The 23,069-nt window shown below is 34.0% G+C and overlaps 1 protein-coding gene across 4 annotated transcripts in view; it reads right to left on the minus strand.

Moving 5' to 3' along the window:
• Nucleotides 1–1,164: 1,164 nt before the first annotated feature.
• The window catches only part of LOC140449628 (uncharacterized), a 71,804-nt gene continuing 49,899 nt past the window's right edge, over nucleotides 1,165–23,069 (minus strand). For 3 of the 4 annotated variants that reach the window (XM_072542870.1, XM_072542869.1, XM_072542868.1), the window contains exon 3: nucleotides 18,021–20,332. In XM_072542870.1, coding sequence (XP_072398971.1) covers nucleotides 18,777–20,332 — 1,556 coding nt within the window. In that variant the 3' untranslated portion in view covers nucleotides 18,021–18,776. Of the gene's footprint in view, nucleotides 3,649–18,020; nucleotides 20,333–23,069 lie in introns of those variants that run through there. The other variant, XM_072542871.1, reaches the window with a different exon arrangement.

The raw sequence follows: 23,069 nt of genomic DNA on the forward strand, positions 1-23,069 counted from the left end.
TACTTGCCTCCTATTTAATCTTTTGACTTGAATGACTTCAAATTTAGAGTGTAAATCGTACATTTTGACTCTGTCTTTAACATACTCTACTGAAAATTCTGTGGAAATATCTCTTATTACGCCCTGTATATGTCTAAATTATTTTTTGTAAATATTGCTTCATTTTTTTTTTAGATATGATATAGTTGGCCGATTTATAATCTTTAAATTTTATACGTATTTTATTTCTCCCTACTGCGTCAATGCTCACAATTTTTTCATCAATTTCTTTAAAATTTGTGATAATAATGTCACCTATCCTTAAAGCGTTTAACCTGCCTTTAAAATCGGGTGAATCATTTTCCAAATACACGTAATAAGGTTCCAAGTCGTTTTGTCGGTAAAGAAATTCGTCCCTTTTTGTTCCTACTTCTTTGTTTATGGTATTTGTTATTGAAGTGTGTACATTAGCAAAGTCATTATCGATAATGGGTTTATTATTAACAAGTTTTGTGGTACTTATCTGTATAACCGGAACCAGATTTTGAAATCCTAACAGCTCCTCCTTTGAAGATGATGCATGTTCTGTATCCATTGTAACTGCACTCATAAGTTTTTAATGTCTTTCCGAATTTCGCTTTTTTATTTGGTGTAATTAATTTACTTTTAAAGTTCACGAAATATTTATTTATATAACTAATTTACAAACACCGGTTTTAAAAACAAGCTTCTTTCTTACGCACGTCTAACTACCACGACGAATGAAAGCTGACTGATAGAAACATTTAGAAAACGCTATTTTGAAAGTTTTTATGTAATTTATAAGTTTCGTCTCTTCTAAAATTTGTTTAAATGCTTCATTTTTGGCTGATAGACGAAAAAAAAGCAAAAATTTTCCGTGTTTTGACCTTAATTTGTTAATAACTAATTAAGTCCAAAAAGTCGACCGCAGGAAACATATAGGTTTTTGTTACAGAGGCCCATACTATTAAAAACAATAATTGTCGTTTGCCTGGCCAGACGAGTGTCATGAAAAATTGTTTATTTCCCTGGGTTATCAGTGCCATGCTATGCTAGGTGAGGATACCAAGCGATGGTCTCCGTAATGAACGCACCCTTAAGCTGGGTGAAGGAAATATGATCTTTTAGGTCGTGGAAATCGTAATAATAAAAGAATTAGGCAACCGTGTTTTACTAATTATATTAATCATATAAGTAAAAGTATTCACAAACAATTAAATTTAAACTTTTATTATTCGCTCCGTGTGTGACTGACACGACACATACCGCCTTCATCTGACAGTTTTGGACCTTTGAAATTGACAATTACTAATAATTAGTTTTTTAATTATATTTTTTCAGTTTATATACAAAATAAATGTAGTATTAAAAACTAGGTTTCTAAAAATTCATCATAACTTATATTTTCAACCCAAACGGAAAAGAAAGGGAAAAATTTAGTACTGGCAAATCAAGTTTTACATGTGGAAGAAGCATGTAATTAAAACAATAATATTAAAAGTTATGATTTATGATATAAAAGCTAAAATCATCAGGCAGGCTGCAGTTGGCTTGAAGCTTTATGAAATATCATTTAAGATAAATTATTTAAATTTTTTATTTTCAATTGCATAAAAATGAAAATGTGATATTTACTTTTTCCTATTAATCAGCACGAATAAATCTTTTTCTTTTCTCTAATTTATATGTAATCTTTGGAAACCTATAAAAACTACACTCACTATTTTTGCTATTATTAGCATAAATAAATACGCAACACGTATTTGTACCTATTTTTGATAAAATTTATGTGTAAAAAGGTAGGTCCAATTTTGTCATATTTCGCCGCTACGCACGCTGGTATCGTTTCAAGGTACCCCTACCATGGTTACGCACGGAGCGAATAGAACCATCGGCAAATAAATATAAACTTAATTAAAAGTTGTTTAGGAAGAATATTCGAGATAGTTGACTAAATCTAGAGATTTTTTGGCGTTGAAGCTGTTAATGCCATTAATTCGGCGGATGGTCAATCTTACACCATATTGTGACATAAGTATTAGTTTTCAGATGTGGTTTTAAACTAGAATTATGTGAACATTTTCGGAAGCATATTTTGCATGTGAAAGGTTTTTCACCAGTATACACATGCGATTTTAAGTCTTCGTTGAAAACTGTTTGATACAAATTCCACAGTCAAATGGTTATTTATCAGTATGCCATATCATATGCATTTTTAACTAATTCATTGTTGAAAATTGTTTGATCCAAATTTCACATTTAAATGGTTTCCAACAGTGTGAACTCTAGTCATATGAGCTTTTAAATAATCCATTATTGCAAATTGTTTGGTGCAAATTCCACATTTAAATGGTTTTCCATCAGAATGCAAGCCAATATGTCTTGTTAACTTATTCTTTACTGAAAATTGTTTATTGCAAATTTCACATTCAAATGGTTTTTCACCAGTATGCACTCTCATATGCGATTTTAAATTGTGTTTCGTTGAAAATTGTTTGGTGCAAATTCTACATTCAAATGGTTTTTCGCCAGTATGCACTCTCATATGCGAATTTAAATGTTGTTTTGTTGAAATTTGTTTGGTGCAAATTCCACATTCAAACGGTTTTTCACCAGTATGAACTCTCATATGCGCTTTCAAATATGGTTTCATTGAAAATTGCCTGGTACAAACCCCACATTCAAATGGTGTTTCACCAGTATGCACTGCCATATGCGATTTCAAAGCGTGTTTTGTTGAAAATTGTTTGGTGCAAATTGCACATTTAAATGGTTTTTCACCAGTATGCACTCTCATATGAGATTTTAAATATTTTTTCGTTGAAAATGGTTTGGTGCAAATTCCACATTTTATTAGTTTTTCATCAGTATGCAATATCATATGTATTGCTAAATATCCTTTTGTTGAAAATTGTTTGGTGCAAATTTCACATTCAAATGGTTTTTCACCAGCATGCCCTGCTATATGCGATTTTAAACCTTGTTTTGATGAAAATTGTTTGGTGCAAATTTCACATTTAAACGGTTTTTCACCAGTATGCACTCTCATATGCGAGTTTAAAAGACGTTTCATTGAAAACTTTTTGGTGCAAATTTCACATTCAAATGGTTTTTCGCTAGTATGCACTGTCATATGAATTTTTAAAACATTGTTTGTTGAAAACTGTTTGGAGCATATTTCACATTTAAATGGTTTTTCATCGGTATGCACTGTCATATGTGCTTTTAAATTACCCTTTGTTGAAAATTGTTTGGTGCATATTTCACATTCAAATGGTTTTTCACCAGTATGTACTCTCATATGCGAGTTTAAAAGACCTTTCATTGAAAACTTTTTGGTGCAAATTTCACATTCAAATGGTTTTCCGCCAGTATGCACTGTCATATGAATTTTTAACATACTGTTTGTTGAAAACTCTTTGGTGCAAATTTCACATGCAAAAGAGTTGTTCTCAGTGTGTATCCTCATATGTAGTTTTAAAAGATAATTGTTTGACAATGATTTATTGCAAATCATACATGTAAAACGTTGTCCTCCAGTGCTCATATTGGTATTAGAAGTTATACAAGGGTTTAAATTACTGTCACTCCTATCATGATTTTTTAATAGGCTACTGGCATCAGTTTTCATATCTTTGCAAGAGAAACCTAAAATTAGAATTATCTGTTAAATCAGGAAAATGTAATTAAATGCAAACTAATAATGTATGATTATAGAAATTATATCTAGACTGGCTTACAGTCTAGATATAATTATAGTATGTAATATTTCTTTTAACAACAAAAGGCAATGGCACTGACAACTTTTGATTGTTTAGTTTAAGGTTTGATTTTTGTGCATTTCAGAATTCTTTTGCCTAATGTGTTAAGATGTAATGAGAAATTTAACACCTGAGGGATGTGGTCAAGCGGTTCTATTATACGAAGAAGATTGGAAGTTATCGCCGAATAGGTGAGAGATTCAGTGTATTCTATACATCAATATTGCAATGTGGTTAGTTACGATAAAGGGTAACTGGTGAGAATAGTAAAAGATCTAGCTGCTTACAGTCGTTTGTTAAGACTTTCCCTCAGCTCGACAACGATTTGTAACACGCCAGTTGCAATCTGAGCGTCAAAACACGAGTGTTCCACAACGCAACGTCTTCTAGGAGTGCATTTGCATCCTTTCATTGGTGCTCGATATCCAGCATTAAGCAGAGATAATCGTAGAGCACAGTTAACTTTCTGTGAAATAAGAAGCGGATTGGGAAAAAGTCCTAAGGACAGATAATTCACATTTTTGGTTGAATACGATTGATATACTCCCCTCCTAAGGAAAACCACAGCATCTGCAGTACTTACAATAACGAGTAAATGGACTTCAATGAATCCTCATTCAACCTTTAAAAAGAGCGAAAATTGTTACAATGCGGATAGAAACGATTTTACTTTATATCAATAAATCTGTAAATAAACTATGTTAAAAAAAAGGAGCAGTAGTTGATCCTAATTTTATGCTTACTAGGGCAGATATTGGAAAAAAAATCGTAAGTAATAATAGGAATTGCTAAATAACACTACAGCATCTACGGATGTAATGTTTTTGCGGTGTTTTTTCTTAATTTTGCATAATGTTAAAGAAAATATAATTAAAGAACAAAATAAGTTTTTGAATAATTTATTAACACTATAGATTTAATAAAAAAAACCACATTTATTATACCGGATAAACCCTAACAAAAAAAAAATTAATACAAAATAGAAAAAACTAAATATAGAAAGAAATTATCTTATTAATCCTTATTTTCCTCAAGATTTTGCCAAAATTGTAATCTATTTGAAGCCATTATGGTTTTGAGATTTTTAATAAGGGTTTCTTTTTTATTTTTTGTTCATTCCAAACATACTATCGTAGTTATTTGTTAACTTGTACTTTAGAGAAAATGATCCCCTGTTGGTAACAATTTCTCCTTTTTTCGCCAAGTAAGGACGAGGCTTTATTTTTTAATTTTTGCTTGTGATGCGAAATCTTGCCTCTTAAAAAAACCTGTATACTGAATTGTTGTTATTGTAACCTTTTTTGAATTTGCATTTCCAACAGCTGTCACAAAATCGTTAAAATCGTAGGTTTTCTATTGTTTTTTTAAAGATAGTTTCACCTGATGGTGGAAGCTTATCGGCGGACATGAATGTGTGTCTTGGTTCGAAATACTAAATACAAACATCTTGAGCAGATATAGCGTCCAAATTTACAATATATAGAAGGAAATATAAAAATCTCAAATTTTTATTTTGACCTGAGCAGTTATCAATCCAAAGAACAAAATGTTCGACATACCTGTAATGTAAAAAGAAAGCCTTACTTATATGAGCTAATTATTTCTTTTTTTTTTCCCGACCAGTAATACCGTCATACCATAGGCACGCAAAAGTTTTTTGTTTTTTTCCTTTACCCAGGGGTACAAAGGTTTCATTGAATGTCGATATTCTTTGGGTAAATATTGCTTTCTTAAACATATCGATTCTTAGTAACATGACCTTTTGTAATTCAACACAGACTTTAAGGGCCGTTGATATATCTGGTTCATTTTTATCCAAACGATATAATATAATTCTCTTGAATCTCTGACACGTTGAATGTGTTTTTTCCAGCTATCGTATTCACTACTTGCTGGATTCAAGTTCTCAAAATTATGCTCTTTATTGTGTAGTTGGATGGATATGGATATTTGTGAAAGATATTTTTAACATGCTTTCGATAAAGCTCATACGAGTATTGATTAGGAGGTATTAATTAGTTGCTAAATAATCCTTGTGCCTGACCTGTATGGTTAAATCACTAGGCAGGTCTCTACAATACAGGGCGTGTTCACGCTTGTAATGGGATATGCTGGGATTAAAACTTTATATATGCGTATCAAGGTTTAGAGTAGATATTTCACTTTTACAAGCCGCCTTCACACGTCCTTTTTTAAGTCGTGGAGTAGACGATTGAAACACATTTTGTCTGACAAAAATGTTTTCGCTAATCGCGCTAATTACGTAGCAAAAACACCGCAATTGTGTATTGCTTAGAGTAAACACAGTAACTGCAGACTCCGTAAGTATATGCGGTGTTTTACCTAAGTAATGTTGTAGTTGCGGAGCTCTTCCTATGTTTTCGTAGATGCTAATTTTTCTAAATTTTCATCATTTTTGCATATGGATTTGGTATTGAACAATGGCAATCTTACTACTGAATGTTATATATTAGATATTCTTCAGAATCATGTAGTGCCTTTTGCCCCTTGTATTTAGCAAAATTTTTTGTTATTGCACGATAATGCTAGACCGAACGAAGCACGAGTGCTTTGACACTATCTCTTGGAAGATGGCATTGAACTAATCGGCTGGTCAGCATGTAGTCTCGACATTAATCCCATATAATGTGTTGAGAAGTAAATAAGACCTCAACCGATCTGACATGAATTGCAGGTGGCAGGAAGTGATTAGATGCAGAGGTGGAAATACACAATATCACCGTTAAAACGATCACTAGAATCTATTGATTTTTTAAATTAATATTTATAATTTTTCTTTTCTAAATATTTATGCTGAATTTAAGCTATGTATTTCGTAAAAAATATTTACTTGACAGTATACTAGCCCAAGATAGTGAACAGATAGAGAGTAGTGAACTGCGAGTAGCACGAATAAATTAGCAGAGCTCATCACTTGGAAGTATTAATTAACATCATCGCTCACTTTTGCGCTCTCACCTATATTTCCGGCGCCGATTGTCGCGCCTACCTGAATTTCGGTGTGCACTCATCTGGTGATGCATTTTGCAGACTACACTAACGATAACAAGGTACATTTGGTGTGATTGGTCGTCACCGTCATTTGATTTTGATGAACATTTTTGAGGTTATGTCACAGTTTTATACTTAAAATAATTCTTTAGTCGTATACTGTGACCAAGCACACATTAAAAAATTCCATTTCTGTTTGGCGCTTTTATTCCAACACCCAGCATACATAAATAATTTCAATTTTAATTTTTTTCATTTCAATTTTTTTACAAATCTGTTAGAACACCATATTTAATTACATATGACTTTGTTTTAGCAAGAAATTATGGATTCATGTACTTTATCTAGTTCAACAAGCTCCGAAATTCTCTGAGGTGCCTGCCATCTTTGAAGCAAAACATTTAAAAATGTGAAATTACGAAATCGTCATATTATTATCAAAAGAATACATAAAATAGACGTGTCAAAGAAGAAAATGAATCGCATAGTTTGTTCATTATATAAAAAAAAACTAATTTAGAAAGTCATGAGATGAGAAAATATCTCAAGCAGCATCACCAGGTAAACATTGAACGAATAACTTTTGAATTTCCTAGCAAACAAGAATATGACACATGGAAAGATATGCAGAAAATTGAGACCTGTTATGCAACGCATAGAATACTTCATACAGAGGAACATAAGACATTGTACTATGAGTGTAACAGGATATATGTCCAACTATAAAATTAGCTTTCCAGAAACTCGTGACCAGTCTTCGCCGGGTACATTGACAACTTTGTCAACCTGTACATAGACGATATCATTGTATACTCCAAAGACTGGCCACAACACCAGAAACACCTACACTTGGTCCTGGAACGTCTCCAAACCCATGTATTATGGGTATCCATAAAGAAGTGCAAGTTCGTCAAGGACAACACAGTCTACCTAGGCCACAAAGTGACAACAGAGTCAACGCAACCGCTAGAATACCACACGGAGAAGATAAAGGGCTTCGAGACATCCAACGCAAAGAAAAAACTTTGAAGCTTTATTGGAATCACCAGCTGGCTCCGAGACTTCATCCCAGCGTTCGCCGAGCTAATCACTCCATTGACTGACCTCACCAGGATGAAGAAGCTCAAATGGAGCAACCAAGCATTCCAAGCAGTGAAGATGGCCATCCAGGGAAAACTGGAAATGACTTGCTCAGACTTCAACCTTTAATCTACAAACCGATGCGTCGGAGAACGCAATGGGTGCAGTATTTTTCCAGGGCACAGTGGACAACCGAAAAATCGTACCTACGCCTCAACCAAACTTCGGCCCGCTGAAAAGTACCACATCAATGAAAAAGAGTGCGTTGACAGACAGTGTCCAGCCCAATATACAACCAACAGGCGAACACCGTGGAGAAACGTATCCAGGAGGTCAAGAAAGCCCTAAGAGCGAGTTCTCAAACGAAAACCGGTGATGGGACATCTATAACTCCGACACCGTGTTTAGTCTGAAGGCACGAAAGAAACACCTGACGAACTACTGCTTGAATACAACCCAAAGAGGTCTGAAGAGACGGCTGTAGAAAAAAAGAAGAGAGTTCAGGACAGAAAGAGTAGCAGCAGCCACCCAAAAGAGCACTGCTAATCCAGACTCTTCCCTGCCAATCCAGAAGATGACCAAACCAGAACCTACCTGCCAGGACAACACGTGCTCGTAAGCAACCACGTAAAGGGTAACTTTGGCGGAACGTGGACTGGACCTCACACCATCCTCCAAGCAATAGGAGATCTGGCCTACGAGGTCCACAGGAACCAAAACGTCAACAGGACCATCCACGTCAACGATATACGGCTTGTACCTCCACCGAGAGACGTAGAACTACACATCATGGAGGGTCATGAGAACGAAGAAGAAGACTGTCAACCACTTGTAGTGTCTAAACTGGGAGCCTCCAATGACCGCAGTTACAAAATTCAAAAGATAGTTGAGTTCAGTTGATATTTATGTTACAAATGTTATTTATTGATTATTTGAATTGTTATAGTTTGGTTAATATATATATATATATTTATATATATATATATATATATATATATATATATATACATATATATATATATATATATATATATATATATATATATATATATATATATATATATATATATATATCGTTGCTTGCAAATAAAAAATAGTTTTCAATTACGTTATTTTTCCCATTAAATCATCAACTCGTATAAGTAATTTATATTGTTTTAAATTTTATAAAGATTGAACTAGAACATGGACAATTGATAACAGATTTAAGGAAAGTGCAGGAACATGTTAAAGTATGAACAGATATATGTTGCAGCATGGACAACTGAATAATGATTATTTTTATCCTAATCAAATTGTAAGGTGTAAGCCCAACTATAAAAGTATTGTTGAAAAAAACAGTCAATAATCATATCATTAAGTGCGATTAATGAGTTCTTAAAATTTATCGAGAGAAGGACAAAACCGGTTGAAAAATTGTGGAATTCGGTGGATTAGGTACTTTGTTTAATGTAAATTTTAACTATATTTGCATGAGAAAAGCGGTAACTTAAAGAAAAGATTCTAATAAAAGACAATTCAGACCAAGACCGATTTTTTTCACTTTTCAATAAGTCAACTTAGAAAAAATTTTCACTAAAAATATCATCGACAATTTATCGTATTGTTAGGGTAGGAAACTTTATAAATCACTGTTTAAAACGAAAACGAACGAATGAAAAATTCAGAAAAATAGATGATGGCGATAAGAATGCTATTCGAAAGACTGTATAATTTCTACAAGGAAAGCAAGATACCTATACTACATATGATTCAAAATGCATTAAGAGAATATCCTAATTATAACTACCAATGTTTAGCGATATTGCGATTGCGATTTGATAAACTGTGGGTTTAGATATAAAAAAATAAATAAAAGAATGGCAATAATGGAGTCACAAGAAAATAAATAATAGAGTGGCAATAATGGTATCAACTCCCACCAAGAAGATTGTATACATGGCGAGCACCAGGAGATCGTCCAGGTCATATGATACGAAATCAAATTGATTACATCTTGATAAACAAAAGATTTCGCAGATATATAAAAAGAGTGGCCGCTTACCCTGGTGCGGATATTTCGTCTGACCACAACCCCCAAATCGCGAATGTAAGGCTTCGATTGGCAAAGGTTAAAAAGCCATCTAATAAAAAATACATAAACACTAGAGAATTTATGAGAGATGAAGAGCTTAGATCTACATACAGTAAGCACATCAACGAGAGCTTAAGAAACATACAAGGAAATTGCATAGAGGAAGACGGTACAAAATACATCAGAATCAACATGAATACAAGGAAATCCAACGTACGATAAGGGAAAGAATTAAAAACGCAAAGGAAAGCTAGATGAAAGAACGTTGTGAAGAATTGGAATCACTACAAGAAAAGGGAGACAGCTTTGGACTACATAAAAAGGTCAAAGAAATTTCGAGTATATACAAGGAACGCCATGAGACTCGCCTGAAGAATGATCAAGGAAACTACGTTCATGCCCAGGAAGAACTAACTAAAATCTGGGCAAACTATGCTTCGTCCCTCTTTGCAAATAATAGACCGAATCTGCCAACTACTAACTTACCCACGGAAAATGCATCCGACCCTCCCATTATTCGCGCCGAGGTTGAGTACGCTATAAAAGTAGCAAAACTAGGCAAGGCCCCTGGACCGGATAGAATTACTACGGAAGCCATAAAACTGTTGGAAGATGATAACATCGACATGCTGGTAACAATTTTCAATGCCCTATATAATACCGGCCACATTCAACGGATTGGCTTTATTCAACCTTTATAATGATCCCTAAATCACAAAGAGCGACAAAATGCAAACACCACAGACTGATAAGTTTAATGAGCCATTTGCTTAAGGTGTATCCTCACACAAAAATGTTCAGAAAGCTGAAAGATCTAAGCGGTGAGACACAATTTGGTTTCAAGAGCGGACTGGGTACACGTGAAGAAGGTTTCTGCTTGAATACGCTTGTACAAAACTGCATGGATCAACGAAAGGATATAGTCATAACATTCCTCGATTATGAAAAAGCGTTTGACATCGTAAAACATGACGCAATGATAAAAATGCTACATAATGCTAACATTGACGAGAAAGATATAAGAGTTATCCAGAATCTCTATTGGAATCAAAAAGCACGAGTGAGACTGAACAAATCAACCAACACAGAAGAATTTGAAATTTTAAGAGGGGTGCGACAGGGATGTATTTTGTCTCCTATGCTCTTCAATCTCTACATACATGATATGCAGTTGATGTTAAATAAAATAAACACCGTAGGAAAAATATATGGCTTGAAGATAAATGCTGGAAAAACTAAATGCATGGCAATAAGAAAAAATGCACTTTTAAGAATACAACTTCAAGTAGATAATGCTCCAATCGATCAAGTGAAAACATTTAAATACTTGGGAATGATGATGAATGACCAATGGGATCCTCAACAAGAAATAAAATGCCGTACCAAACAAGCAATAGAAGCTTTTATCAAATTTAAACGGCTACTATGTAACCGTAATCTTTCCTTAAATCTCCGCTACAGGATGGTTAAATGCTATGTATGGTCCATATTGTTATACGGCATGGAAACATGGACGTTAAGAGTACCTTCCATTAATAAGTTGGAGGCCTTCGAAATGTGGACGTTGCGAAGAATGTTCCGCATACCATGGACAGATAGGGTGAGAAACGAGGAAGTCTTAAGAAAGGCAAATACTGAGAGAGAACTACTCAATTTGATCAAGGTACGAAAAATTGGATACCTCGGCCATATTTTGAGAGGAAAAAAATACGCAATCCCTCAACTAATCATCCAGGGAAAGATTGAAGGCAAGAGAGGAGTAGGTCGCAAACAAATGTCGTGGCTACGGAACATAAACAGGCATAAATTATACTGGCGATCTTTTTCATGCCGCGAAAGACAGACGTTTGGCCTTAAGATAATTCGCCAACGCACTATAGGTGCATGGCACTATCAGAAGAAGAAGAAGAATGGAGTCGCAGCGAATAGTTAAACTTAGACAGAAATAGTTACATAAAATCAAAGAATATCGACTGCCCAACAGATTAATAATATATCTAGATGAGACCTGGTTTGACACACATGACGTCGTTAAGTATGGTCGGGTAGATAACTCTCATAGCTGCAGTTTAAATACACCATGTTTAAGGGGAAACGTATAATAATCTTGCATGCAGGTAGTGAACAGAGATTTGTATGAAATGCATTGTTACTGTCTGCAAAAACATCAACGAATCATCTGCCGATGATCATGTAGACATGACATGCTCATTATTCTGAAAAATGGTTTAAGGAACAATTTCTACCTAATATTCCGCCCAATTCTGTAATTGTCGTGGACAATGCAGGTGGATTTTCGTAAGTCATGAGGTATCCGTGATTGAGGAGGGTGTGACATATACGAAGTCTTCGAATGATGATTTTGCCCCTGCTCGTCTGTTGTCCCTGCTGTAGGTATCTTAGGTAAGTAAACAATAGGTTGGATCATACGCAGTTTTGTGTTTTGTCCATTGCAGTGAGTTTGCAATATTTTTTCAAAGGTTTTTGTTTTATAGTTGCTGTTAGGTCGTGATGAAGTTGAATTTTTTCTAGGCGTAAGTCAGAACAACATGCCTTCCTCGCTGCGATATCTCCAGATTAATTTCCACTGATCCCCACATAAGATGGGGTCCAAAGATTGGTTATTGATGTTCCTCTGGTGTGATGTTGATGACAGATATGTTGAATTTTTTGGACTATCGGATGTAATGAGTATATGCTAGTAATAAACTGAATTGAAGAAAGAGAATCAGTGCATATTGCTAGAGATTTGCTATTAGGTAGATTCTTCCAAAAGCTTTAAGGATTCCATATAAACAAACAAAATATTAATTCCATTAAAAAACAAAATATTTTGTATTTCGTATTTTTATTTTGTTTATAAATATTTCTTTATTTAAACGTGATTAAAATCGTTTTTTTCTTCTCAAACACACAAGCTGAGTTAAACACGACAGTCTTGTGTATGGGAACATCGTAGGAGCGCAAAGTATATTTACCAACACTGTATTGCAAGCACTCCTGGCTCCAGTTCAGTGACTCCGTCTCACGCGTCAGTCTCAACAGAGTGATTGTTTGTGAATTATTTAATAGTGTTGTGTAACAGCTTTGAAAATGGCTAAGTCACTTCCAAAGAAAAGATTGTATTCAGACGATTATATCAAGTATGGTTTTACCTTTATGGAGAAAAACGGCAGTCATTTACCTCAGTGTGTCAACTGCCATGCTATTCTTAGTAATGATGCAATGCGCTCCGGACGTTTGGAACGGCATCTAATTACAAACCATTCTTCTTTGGAAGATAAAGGCCCAGAATTTTTTATTGCCAAAAAAAGCAGCTTAAAACGTATTTGACTCTACTGCAAATTTTTAGTGTTGAAAATGAGAAACTGTGGAAGCATCATACAAAATAGCACTTTTGATAGTTAAAGACAAGAAACCACATACTATTGGTGAGTCAGTAATTAAACCTTGTTTACTTGTAGTACCGTACTTAGTGAAGACAGTTGTAAGAAAGTAGAAAAAATTTCTCTCTCAAACGACACAGTAAAACGTAGAATTGATGACATGGCTCTGGGTTTGAAAAATCAACTATTGCAAAAATTAAAAGGTTAACCGTTTTTTTCTTTGCAGTGTGACGAAACAACTGATATTTCAAAGTATGCACAGTTATTGTTTTACTGTCGATTTATTGACAGAAAACAGACGGTTCCTGGAGGAAATATTGTTTTCAACATCTCTTGAAACAACAACTAAAGCCATTGACATATTTTCTGCTCTTGAAGATTTTTTAGTAATCAATGAACTTCCATGGGAGAAAGTAATTGGCGTATGTACTGATGGGGCCCAACCATGACAGGATGTCGATCTGGATTTATGGAATTGGCAAAAAAGAAGAACCCTAGTATAATTGCTTCTCACTGCATTAAGACACTTAATGTCCTGAATCTGAAGCTTCAAGGCCGAAAAATTTCTTAAACACTTATGATGCAATTAAGGGGTTTATAGAAAAAATATCTCTTTGGCAACGCCGCCTTCACAGTTTCAAACCAAACTTTTCCTCTTTTCCTTAACTGAACGACCTCGTCGATGATATTCAAACCCTTCCACTACATCTAGTTTCGGATTTGAAAGACGTCATATCACGGCATTTGGAAGAACTGAAAAATCAAATTCGAAAGTACTTTCCAGATGTTAGCTCGGGAAACTGGCAATTTAAGTTGACAAGAGATCCTTTTCATACTGAAGTTAACAGTATTCCAGTTAACCTTCAAGAGCAGGCAATTGACCTAAAATGTGATTCACAAGCAAAAGCAGATTTTGCAAACATGGAAGAATTTTCGTTAACCTACTTTCCTGTTTACCCAGAAGTGGCTTTAGTATCTGCGAAGTTATTAGTCCAGTTTTAATCCACATATCTTTGTGAATCTGGTTTTTCTGCATTGGCGTATATAAAATCAAAATACCGTTCAAGACTGGGCGTTGAAAGTGACTTGAGGTGTGCTCTGACACAGTTTCAACCCAATATCGAAAAACTTGTCAAGAACAGACAATGCCAACCCTCTTATTGAAAGTGCAAAAACACTCATGCAAGACTTCCAACTTAATATGCGTATTTCATTTTTTAATTATTCTTTTTCTCAAATAAATAAACAATGTTAAGTTTAATGAGGTGGCTTGGAATGAGGTGAAGGCCTTAGCGCAAAATAGAACCCGATGGCGCGTTTTCACTGAAGCTCTATGCTCCACTTAGGAGTTCAATAACCTTATATATATATATATATATATATATATATATATATATATATATATATATATATAAGAATAAGAAAAAAGAAGTACTTGTGACTCGTTTGGAACAAATATATAACTGTTTTGGATGGGTTGGAGTCAATAAAAGGGCTATTGGTTAACTATTTTTTTATTCTCGAGCTTTCAATTGTGTTTACAATTATTATCAAGAGCTAAAAAAGACAAAATACTTACAAGGTTGAACTAAAAAGAAAAAACAATTTTTGTTAACTTACCAAATAAAAATTAGTTTGGTAAGTAAAAATTACTGCTTACATCTTCAAAATATTTTATACAAAAATGTTTTAATCTAATAAATGTTTCTCCGAAAATTTTTATAATTTTGAAAACATTTTTTTTATTAATATAAAAATACTTGAATTTATAAATAAATTCAAATAGCAACCAATTACAAATAGCCTCAATGTCATAAATGCCAACATAAAATTTTTATTTATGTATAATAATCTTGCATGCAGGTAGTGAACAGAGATTTGTATGAAATGCATTGTTACTGTCTGCCAAAAACATCAACGAATCATCTGCCGATGATCATGTAGACATGACATGCTCATTATTCTGAAAAATGGTTTAAGGAACAATTTCTACCTAATATTCCGCCCAATTCTGTAATTGTCGTGGACAATGCTTCTTATTATTCACGACTCTTAACAAAAATACCAACAGTAGTAAAGATGTTATTGTAACTTTTTTGAGAGTTACGAACATACGCCTTCCTAAAAGAGTCCCTTTAAAGAAAGACTTATTACTTAACCTACTTAATCTTCCTCGACAGCTACGGCCATTGACACGGGTACAAAAACATCTATTGTATTACATTGAAATTAAATACAGTAAGTCACATTAGAGATATTTAAATACACTCTCCTACAATCACAAATCACTATAATCTATTACAATATATATTTTTTTACATTATTTGTTATATAAGATGATATAATCTGTCATTTTTTAAAAAGTCAATTATAGCACTATAAACATTTGGCGAACTAAGTATCTGCTTGAGGTTATCGTTTATATTATGTGCTAGTCTATAAAATCTATAATAACTACACTCTATGAGCAAATGTTTTACTGTAAGGCGATGAGAATCACAATATTCGCAAGCAGGTGGATTTTCGTAAGTCATGAGGTATCCGTGATTGAGGAGGGTGTGACATATACGAAGTCTTCGAATGATGATTTTGCCCCTGCTCGTCTGTTGTCCCTGCTGTAGGTATCTTAGGTAAGTAAACAATAGGTTGGATCATACGCAGTTTTGTGTTTTGTCCATTGCAGTGGGTTTGCAATATTTTATGCAGTCATATCATCGTAGGAGCGCAAAGTATATTTACCAACACTGTATTGCAAGCACTCCTGGCTCCAGTTCAGTGACTCCGTCTCACGCGTCAGTCTCAACAGAGTGATTGTTTGTGAATTATTTAATAGTGTTGTGTAACAGCTTTGAAAATGGCTAAGTCACTTCCAAAGAAAAGATTGTATTCAGACGATTATATCAAGTATAGTTTTACCTTTATGGAGAAAAACGGCAGTCAGTGTGTCAACTGCCATGCTGTTCTTAGTAATGATGCAATGCGCCCCGGACGTTTGGAACGGCATCTATTTACAAACCATTCTTCTTTGGAAGATAAAGGCCCAGAATTTTTTATTGCCAAAAAAAGCAGCCTAAAACGTATGAAACTTGACTCTACTGCAAATTTTTAGTGTTGAAAATGAGAAACTGTGGAAGCATCATACAAAATACCACTTTTGATAGTTAAAGACAAGAAACCACATAGCTTCAAGGCCGTAAAAACCTCTTAAACACTTATGATGCAATTAAGGGGTTTATAGAAAAAATATCGCTTTGGCAACGCCGCCTTCACAGTTCCAAGCCAAACTTTTCCTCTTTTCCTTAACTGAACGACCTCCTCAATGATATTCAAACCCTTCCACTACATCTAGTTTCGGATTTGAAAGACGTCATATCACGGCATTTGGAAGAACTGAAAAATTAAATTCGAAAGTACTTTCCAGATGTTAGCTCGAAAACTGGCAATTTAAGTTGACAAGAGATCCTTTTCATACCGAAGTTAACATTATTCCAGTTAACCTTCAAGAGCAGGCAATTGACCTAAAATGTGATTCACAAGCAAAAACAGATTTTGCAAACATGGACTGGGAAGAATTTTGGTTAACCTACTTTCCTGTTTACCCAGAAGTGGCTTTAGTATCTGCGAAGTTATTAGTCCAATTTTAATCCACATATCTTTGTGAATCTGGTTTTTCTGCTTGGCGTATATAAAATCAAAATACCGTTCAAGACTGGGCGTTGAAAGTGACTTGAGGTGTGCTCTGACACAGTTTCAACCGAATATCGAAAAACTTGTCAAGAACAGACAATGCCAACCCTCTTCTTGAAAGTGCAAAAACACTCATACAAGACTTTCAACTTAATATGCGTATTTGATTTTTTGATTATTCTTTTTCTCAAATAAATAAACAATGTTAAGTTTAATGAGGTGGCTTGGAATGAGGTGAAGGCCTTAGCGCAAAATAGAACCCGATGGCGCGTTTTCACTGAAGCTCTATGCTCCACTTAGGAGTTCAAGAACCTTATAGTTTAATGAGACATCAAATAAACTTTCGTATTTAAATATTCTTGGATTTTTATTTTGCATCCAAGCTTTTGCTAACGTAGAGTTAGCATCGTCAGTTTCACAATTTCACTGTTCTAACTTGAACCAACCAATTATTGACCGGAGGGGAGGCGTGAGCTATCTTCGGTGTTCATTAATTATATGTGATATTCTTAAAAATTGTTTCCACTTGATCAACAAAATGTATAAAATTTTATAAATGATTAAAGTGACTAAATTATGTTTAATTCAAAATTGAATTTATTCTATGGGTTACTCGTATTTAGGCATTGGAAATTATATTATTTTATTATAAACAGTAAACCGTTGGGGCAAACATATAAACTCTTGAGTTCATATATAATTTCATTTTATTTTAATGTCCTATTGTCATTCTATAATCCCATTAAAATTGTCCTTATTCTGTTCCCAATGTTTTAATGTTTGCCGACAACCAGTTTATTGGGTGTTTCAACTGACTTTATAAATACTATACGATACGTATACCGCCAGATTTGCTCACAGCCACCTTTTTGTATGCATGGGTGACGAAATCAAGGAGCGTTTGTAGCGTATAAAAAATAATGTGTATCAAAGGCTCATTCATTTCAGCACACTAGGCTGGGTAAAGGAAATACGTTCTTTTAGGTCGTGGAAATTGTAATAATAAAAGAATTAGGCATCCGTGTTTTACTAATTATATTGTATAAGTAAAAGTATTCAGAAACAATTAAATTTAAACTTTTATAATATAACTTAATTAGAGGGGTTTATGAAAAATATTAGAGAGTGTTCAACTATATCTAGATACTAGATTTTTGGCGTTGAAGTTGGAGTATTCACTCTCCAAAGCTGTTACTCGATGTGTGCCTGGTAATGCCATTAATTCGGTGGTAGTCTATCTTACGCACATTATATGTGGCATAAGTATGAGTTTTCATACGAGGTTTTAAACTAGAATTACGTAACAATTTTCTGTATAAAATTTTCATCAGTATGAAAATTGTTTGGTGCAAATTCCACATTTAAATGGTTTTTTTCTAGTATGTGCTCTCATATGTGATTTTAAATGATCGTTTCTTGAATATTTTTTGGTGCAAATTTCACACCTGTTTTTCACCAGTATGCACTTTCAAATGCGCATTTAAAACTTGTTTTGTTGTTAACTGCTTGGTGCAGATTTCACATTCAAATCGTTCTTCACCAGTATGCACTCTCATATGCGTATTTAAAAGTTGTTTCGTTAAAAACCGTTTGGTGAAAATTTCACATTCAAATGGTTTTTCACCAGTATGCACTCTCATATGCGCATTTAAAACTTGTTTCGTAAAAAACTGTTTGGTGCAAATTCCACATTTAAATGGTTTTTCCCTAGTATGTACTCTCATACGTAATTTTAAATGATCCTTTCCTGAATATTTTTTGGTGCAAATTTCACATTTAAATGGTTTTTTTGACAGCATGCACTGTCATATGAATTTTTACCTCTCCCTTTGTTGAAAATTGTTTGGTGCAAATATCACATTCAAATGGTTTTTCACCAGTATGCAATTTCATATGCATATTTAAAGATTGTTTCGTTGATAACTGCTTGGTGCAAATTTCACATTCAAATGGTTTTTCACCAGTATGCACTTTCATATGCATAATTAAAGCTTGTTTCGTTGATAACTGCTTGGTGCAAATTTCACATTCAAATGGTTTTTCACCAGTATGCACTCTCATATGCTTAATTAAAGCTTGTTTCATTGATAACTGCTTGGTGCAAATTTCACATTCAAATGGTTTTTCACCAGTATGCACTCTCATATGCGACTTTAAAGCTTGTTTCATTAAAAACCGTTTGGTGCAAATTTCACATTCAAATGGTTTTTCACCAGTATGCACTTTCATATGAATTTTTACCTCACCCTTTGTTGAAAATTGTTTGGTGCAAATTCCACATTTAAATGGTTTTTCCCTTGTATGTACTCTCATATGTGATTTTAAATGATCCTTTCTTGAATATTTTTTGGTGCAAAGTTCACATTCAAATGGTTTTTCACCAGTATGCAATCTCATATGCCTATTTAAAAGTTGTTCCCTTGAGAACTGTGTGGTGCAAATTTCACACTCAAATCGTTTTTCACCAGTATGCACTTTCATATGCGTAATTAAAGCTTGTTTCGTTGTAAACTGCTTGGTGCAAATTTCACATTCAAATGGTTTTTCACCAGTATGCACTCTCATATGCGTTTTTAAATATCTTTTCGTTAAAAATGGTTTGGTGCAAATTCCACATTTTATTAGTTTTCCATCAGTATGCAATATCATATGTATTGTTAAATATCGCTTTGTTGAAAATTGTTTGGTGCAAATTTCACATTCAAATGGTTTTTCACCAGTATGCACTCTCATATGCCTATTTAAACGTTGTTTCGTTGAAAACTGTTTAATGCAAATTTCACATTCAAATGGTTTTTCATCAGTATGCACTGCCGTATGCGATTTCAAACCTTTTTTTGATGAAAATTGTTTGGTGCAAATTTCACATTTAAATGGTTTTTCGCCAGTGTGCTCTGTCATATGAATTTTTAAATTACTGTTTTTTGAAAACTGTTTGGTGCAAATTTCACATTTAAATGGTTTTTCACCAGTATGTACTCTCATATGCGAGTTTAAAAGACCTTTCATTGAAAACTGTTCGGTGCAAATTTCACATTTAAATGGTTTTTCACCAGTATGCACTCTCATATGCAATTTTAAAATTGGTTTTGTTGGACACTGTTTGTTGCAAATTTCACATGCAAAAGAATTTTCCTCAGTGTGTATCCTCATATGCAGTTTTAAAAGATAATTGTTTGACAATGATTTCTTGCAAATCATACATATAAAACGTTGTCCTCCAGTGCTCATATTGGTATTGGAAGTTATATAAGGGTTTAAATTACTGTCACTCCTATCATGATTTATTAATAGGCTACTGGCATCAGTTTTCATATCTTTACAATGGGAACCTAAAATGATAATTATCTGTTAAATCAGGAAAATGTAATTAAATGCAAACTAATAATGTATGATTATAGAAATTATATCTACACTGACTTACAGTCTAGATATAATTATAGTATGTAATATTTCTTTTAACAACAAAAGACAATGGCGCTGACAAGTTTTGATTGTTTAGTTTAAGGTTTGATTTTTGTGCGTTTCGGAATTCTTTTGCCTAATGTGTTAAGATGCAATGCGAATTCAGAAATTTAACACCTGAGGAATGTGGTCAAGCGGCAGTGGCGGCTGGTTTGGTAAAATTTTGGGTAGGCCAAGCCAGCAAATTACATATAGCTATGTCTAATCAATGACTGATCCAGAGGGAGGGGTCACAACCCCCCCCCCCTAACTAATTTGTTAATGATTTCTCTGTTCATTTTAACTTCTACGTTGTATCTAATTTTTGCGATTTTTGATTTTTCATCTAGCAAATCCCGAACAAAAAACGCCCTCTTCTGTACATCCTTAACGGACAGCAAATTACTTAAATGTTCCTTGCAACTGGAATGTTTTTTTAAGGAGGCAGACATATTTTTTAAATCAAAATATCCTTCACAATTCCATACACATTTCTTATAACAATATAGTCTGTTTTTCGTAATACTTCCAGACAACCATTTGTAGACATCATACCAAGAGAAATTAAAAGTACGCACCTTTTTCCCATTTATTTGGTCAATGCGCAATGTTGGAGTAGGCCTTTCATTCATAATAATTTTTTTTTTATCAATTTCAGACATTTTTATGTATCAGTTATAAAACAATCTCACAATATATAAGTTGCATACAATCAGGCGATATAGAAATCACGCAAATGTGATTTTTTTTCTTCGAATTTTACGATTTTTTTTAAATTTATTTGGGCAACCGTGCACTTGTTTGCAATTGTGTTGTTTGTTTAAAAATATGTTACAATTATATATTATATTGCATATTTTTTTATCATAATTTAAAAGAAAATTTATATTACAATTTAATAATTACGTTAAAAGTGACAACGATGGTCGCCGTAGGCCCGATCGTCTGGTGGCTAAACAGCAAACATAAACACGACAATAACAATCGCTGTCCGGCAAGCTGCATAACTTCAAACGCTTTTTGTACGGGGATCTTATGTGAGCTGGGTCGGCCAGTTCCTATCGGGCCTATTAATGATATTTAAAATGCCTTAATACGATTCGATGCTTTCTGTGGTAATATAATAACATAGTTGTTTTAACTGACGCTAATGTATTGAGTGATTTAGTACATTTAAAAGTTATTTACATGCATTAACATAATTTTTGAATATATGTTTTTCAATTTTGAAGCTCTTAAAATTATTGGGTAGGCCCGGCCTATCCTGCCTACCCCCAAAAGCCGCCACTGTCAAGCGGTTGTATTATACGGAGAAGATTGGAAGTTATTTCCGAATAGGTGAGAGATTCAGTGTGTTCTATACATCAATATTGCAATGAGGTTGGTTACGATAAAGGGTAACTGGTGAGAATACCAAAAGGTCATGGCAGCAACATGTCACGACCCTGCTCACAGTCGTTTAAGACTTTCCCTCAGCTCGACAACGATTTGTATAAACACGTCAGTTGCAATCTGAGCGTCAAAACACAAGTGTTCTACAACGCAACGTCTTCTAGGAGTGAATTTGCATCGTCTCATTGGTGCTCGATATCCAGCATTAAGCAGAGATAATCGTAGAGCACAGTTAATTTTTGGCAGGGATCACGTGAAATAAGAAGCGAATTGGAAAAAGTCCTAGGGACAGATAATTCACAATTTTGGTTAAATACGAAAGATATAAATACTAACACTTAATGATATCCACAATGTAATGCAGCAATATTTCATATTATTTGGTGGAGGCTTGCTTATGATGTGAGAAGGCATTTCCTTAACAGCCCTCATGGATTTGGTATTGAATAATGGCAATCTTACTACTGAATGTTATATATTAGATATTCTTCAGAATCATGTAGTGCCTTTTGCCCCTTGTATTTAGCAAAATTTTTTGCTATTGCACGATAATGCTAGACCGAACGAAGCACGAGTGCTTTGACACTATCTCTTGGAAGATGGCATTGAACTAATCGGCCGGTCAGCATGTAGTCTCGATCTTAATCCCATATAATGTGTTGAGAAGCAAATAAGACCTCAAGCGATCTGACATGACTTGCAGGTGGCAGGAAGTGATTAGATGCAGAGGTGGAAATACACAATATCACCGTTAAAACGATCACTAGAATCTATTGATTTTTTAAAATAATATTTATAATTTTTCTTTTCTAAATATTTATGCTGAATTTAAGCTATGTATTTCGTAAAAAATATTTACTTGACAGTATACTAGCCCAAGATAGTGAACAGATAGAGAGTAGTGAACTGCGAGTAGCACGAATAAATTAGCAGAGCTCACCACTTGCAAGTATTAATTAACATCATCGCTCAATTTTGCGCTCTCACCTATATTTCCGGCGCGTTTGGTGTGATTGGTCGTCATCGTCATTTGATTTTGATGAACATTTTTGAGGTTATGTCACAGTTTTATACTTAAAATAATTCTTTAGCCGTATACTGTGACCAAGCACACATTAAAAAATTCCTTTTCTGTTTGGCGCTTTTATTCCAACACCCAGCATAAATAAATAATTTCAATTTTAATTTTTTTCATTTCAATTTTTTTACAAATCTGTTAGAACACCATATTTA

The sequence above is a fragment of the Diabrotica undecimpunctata genome, chromosome 9 (genome assembly GCF_040954645.1).
Source record: "Diabrotica undecimpunctata isolate CICGRU chromosome 9, icDiaUnde3, whole genome shotgun sequence".
NCBI lineage: Eukaryota > Metazoa > Arthropoda > Insecta > Coleoptera > Chrysomelidae > Diabrotica > Diabrotica undecimpunctata.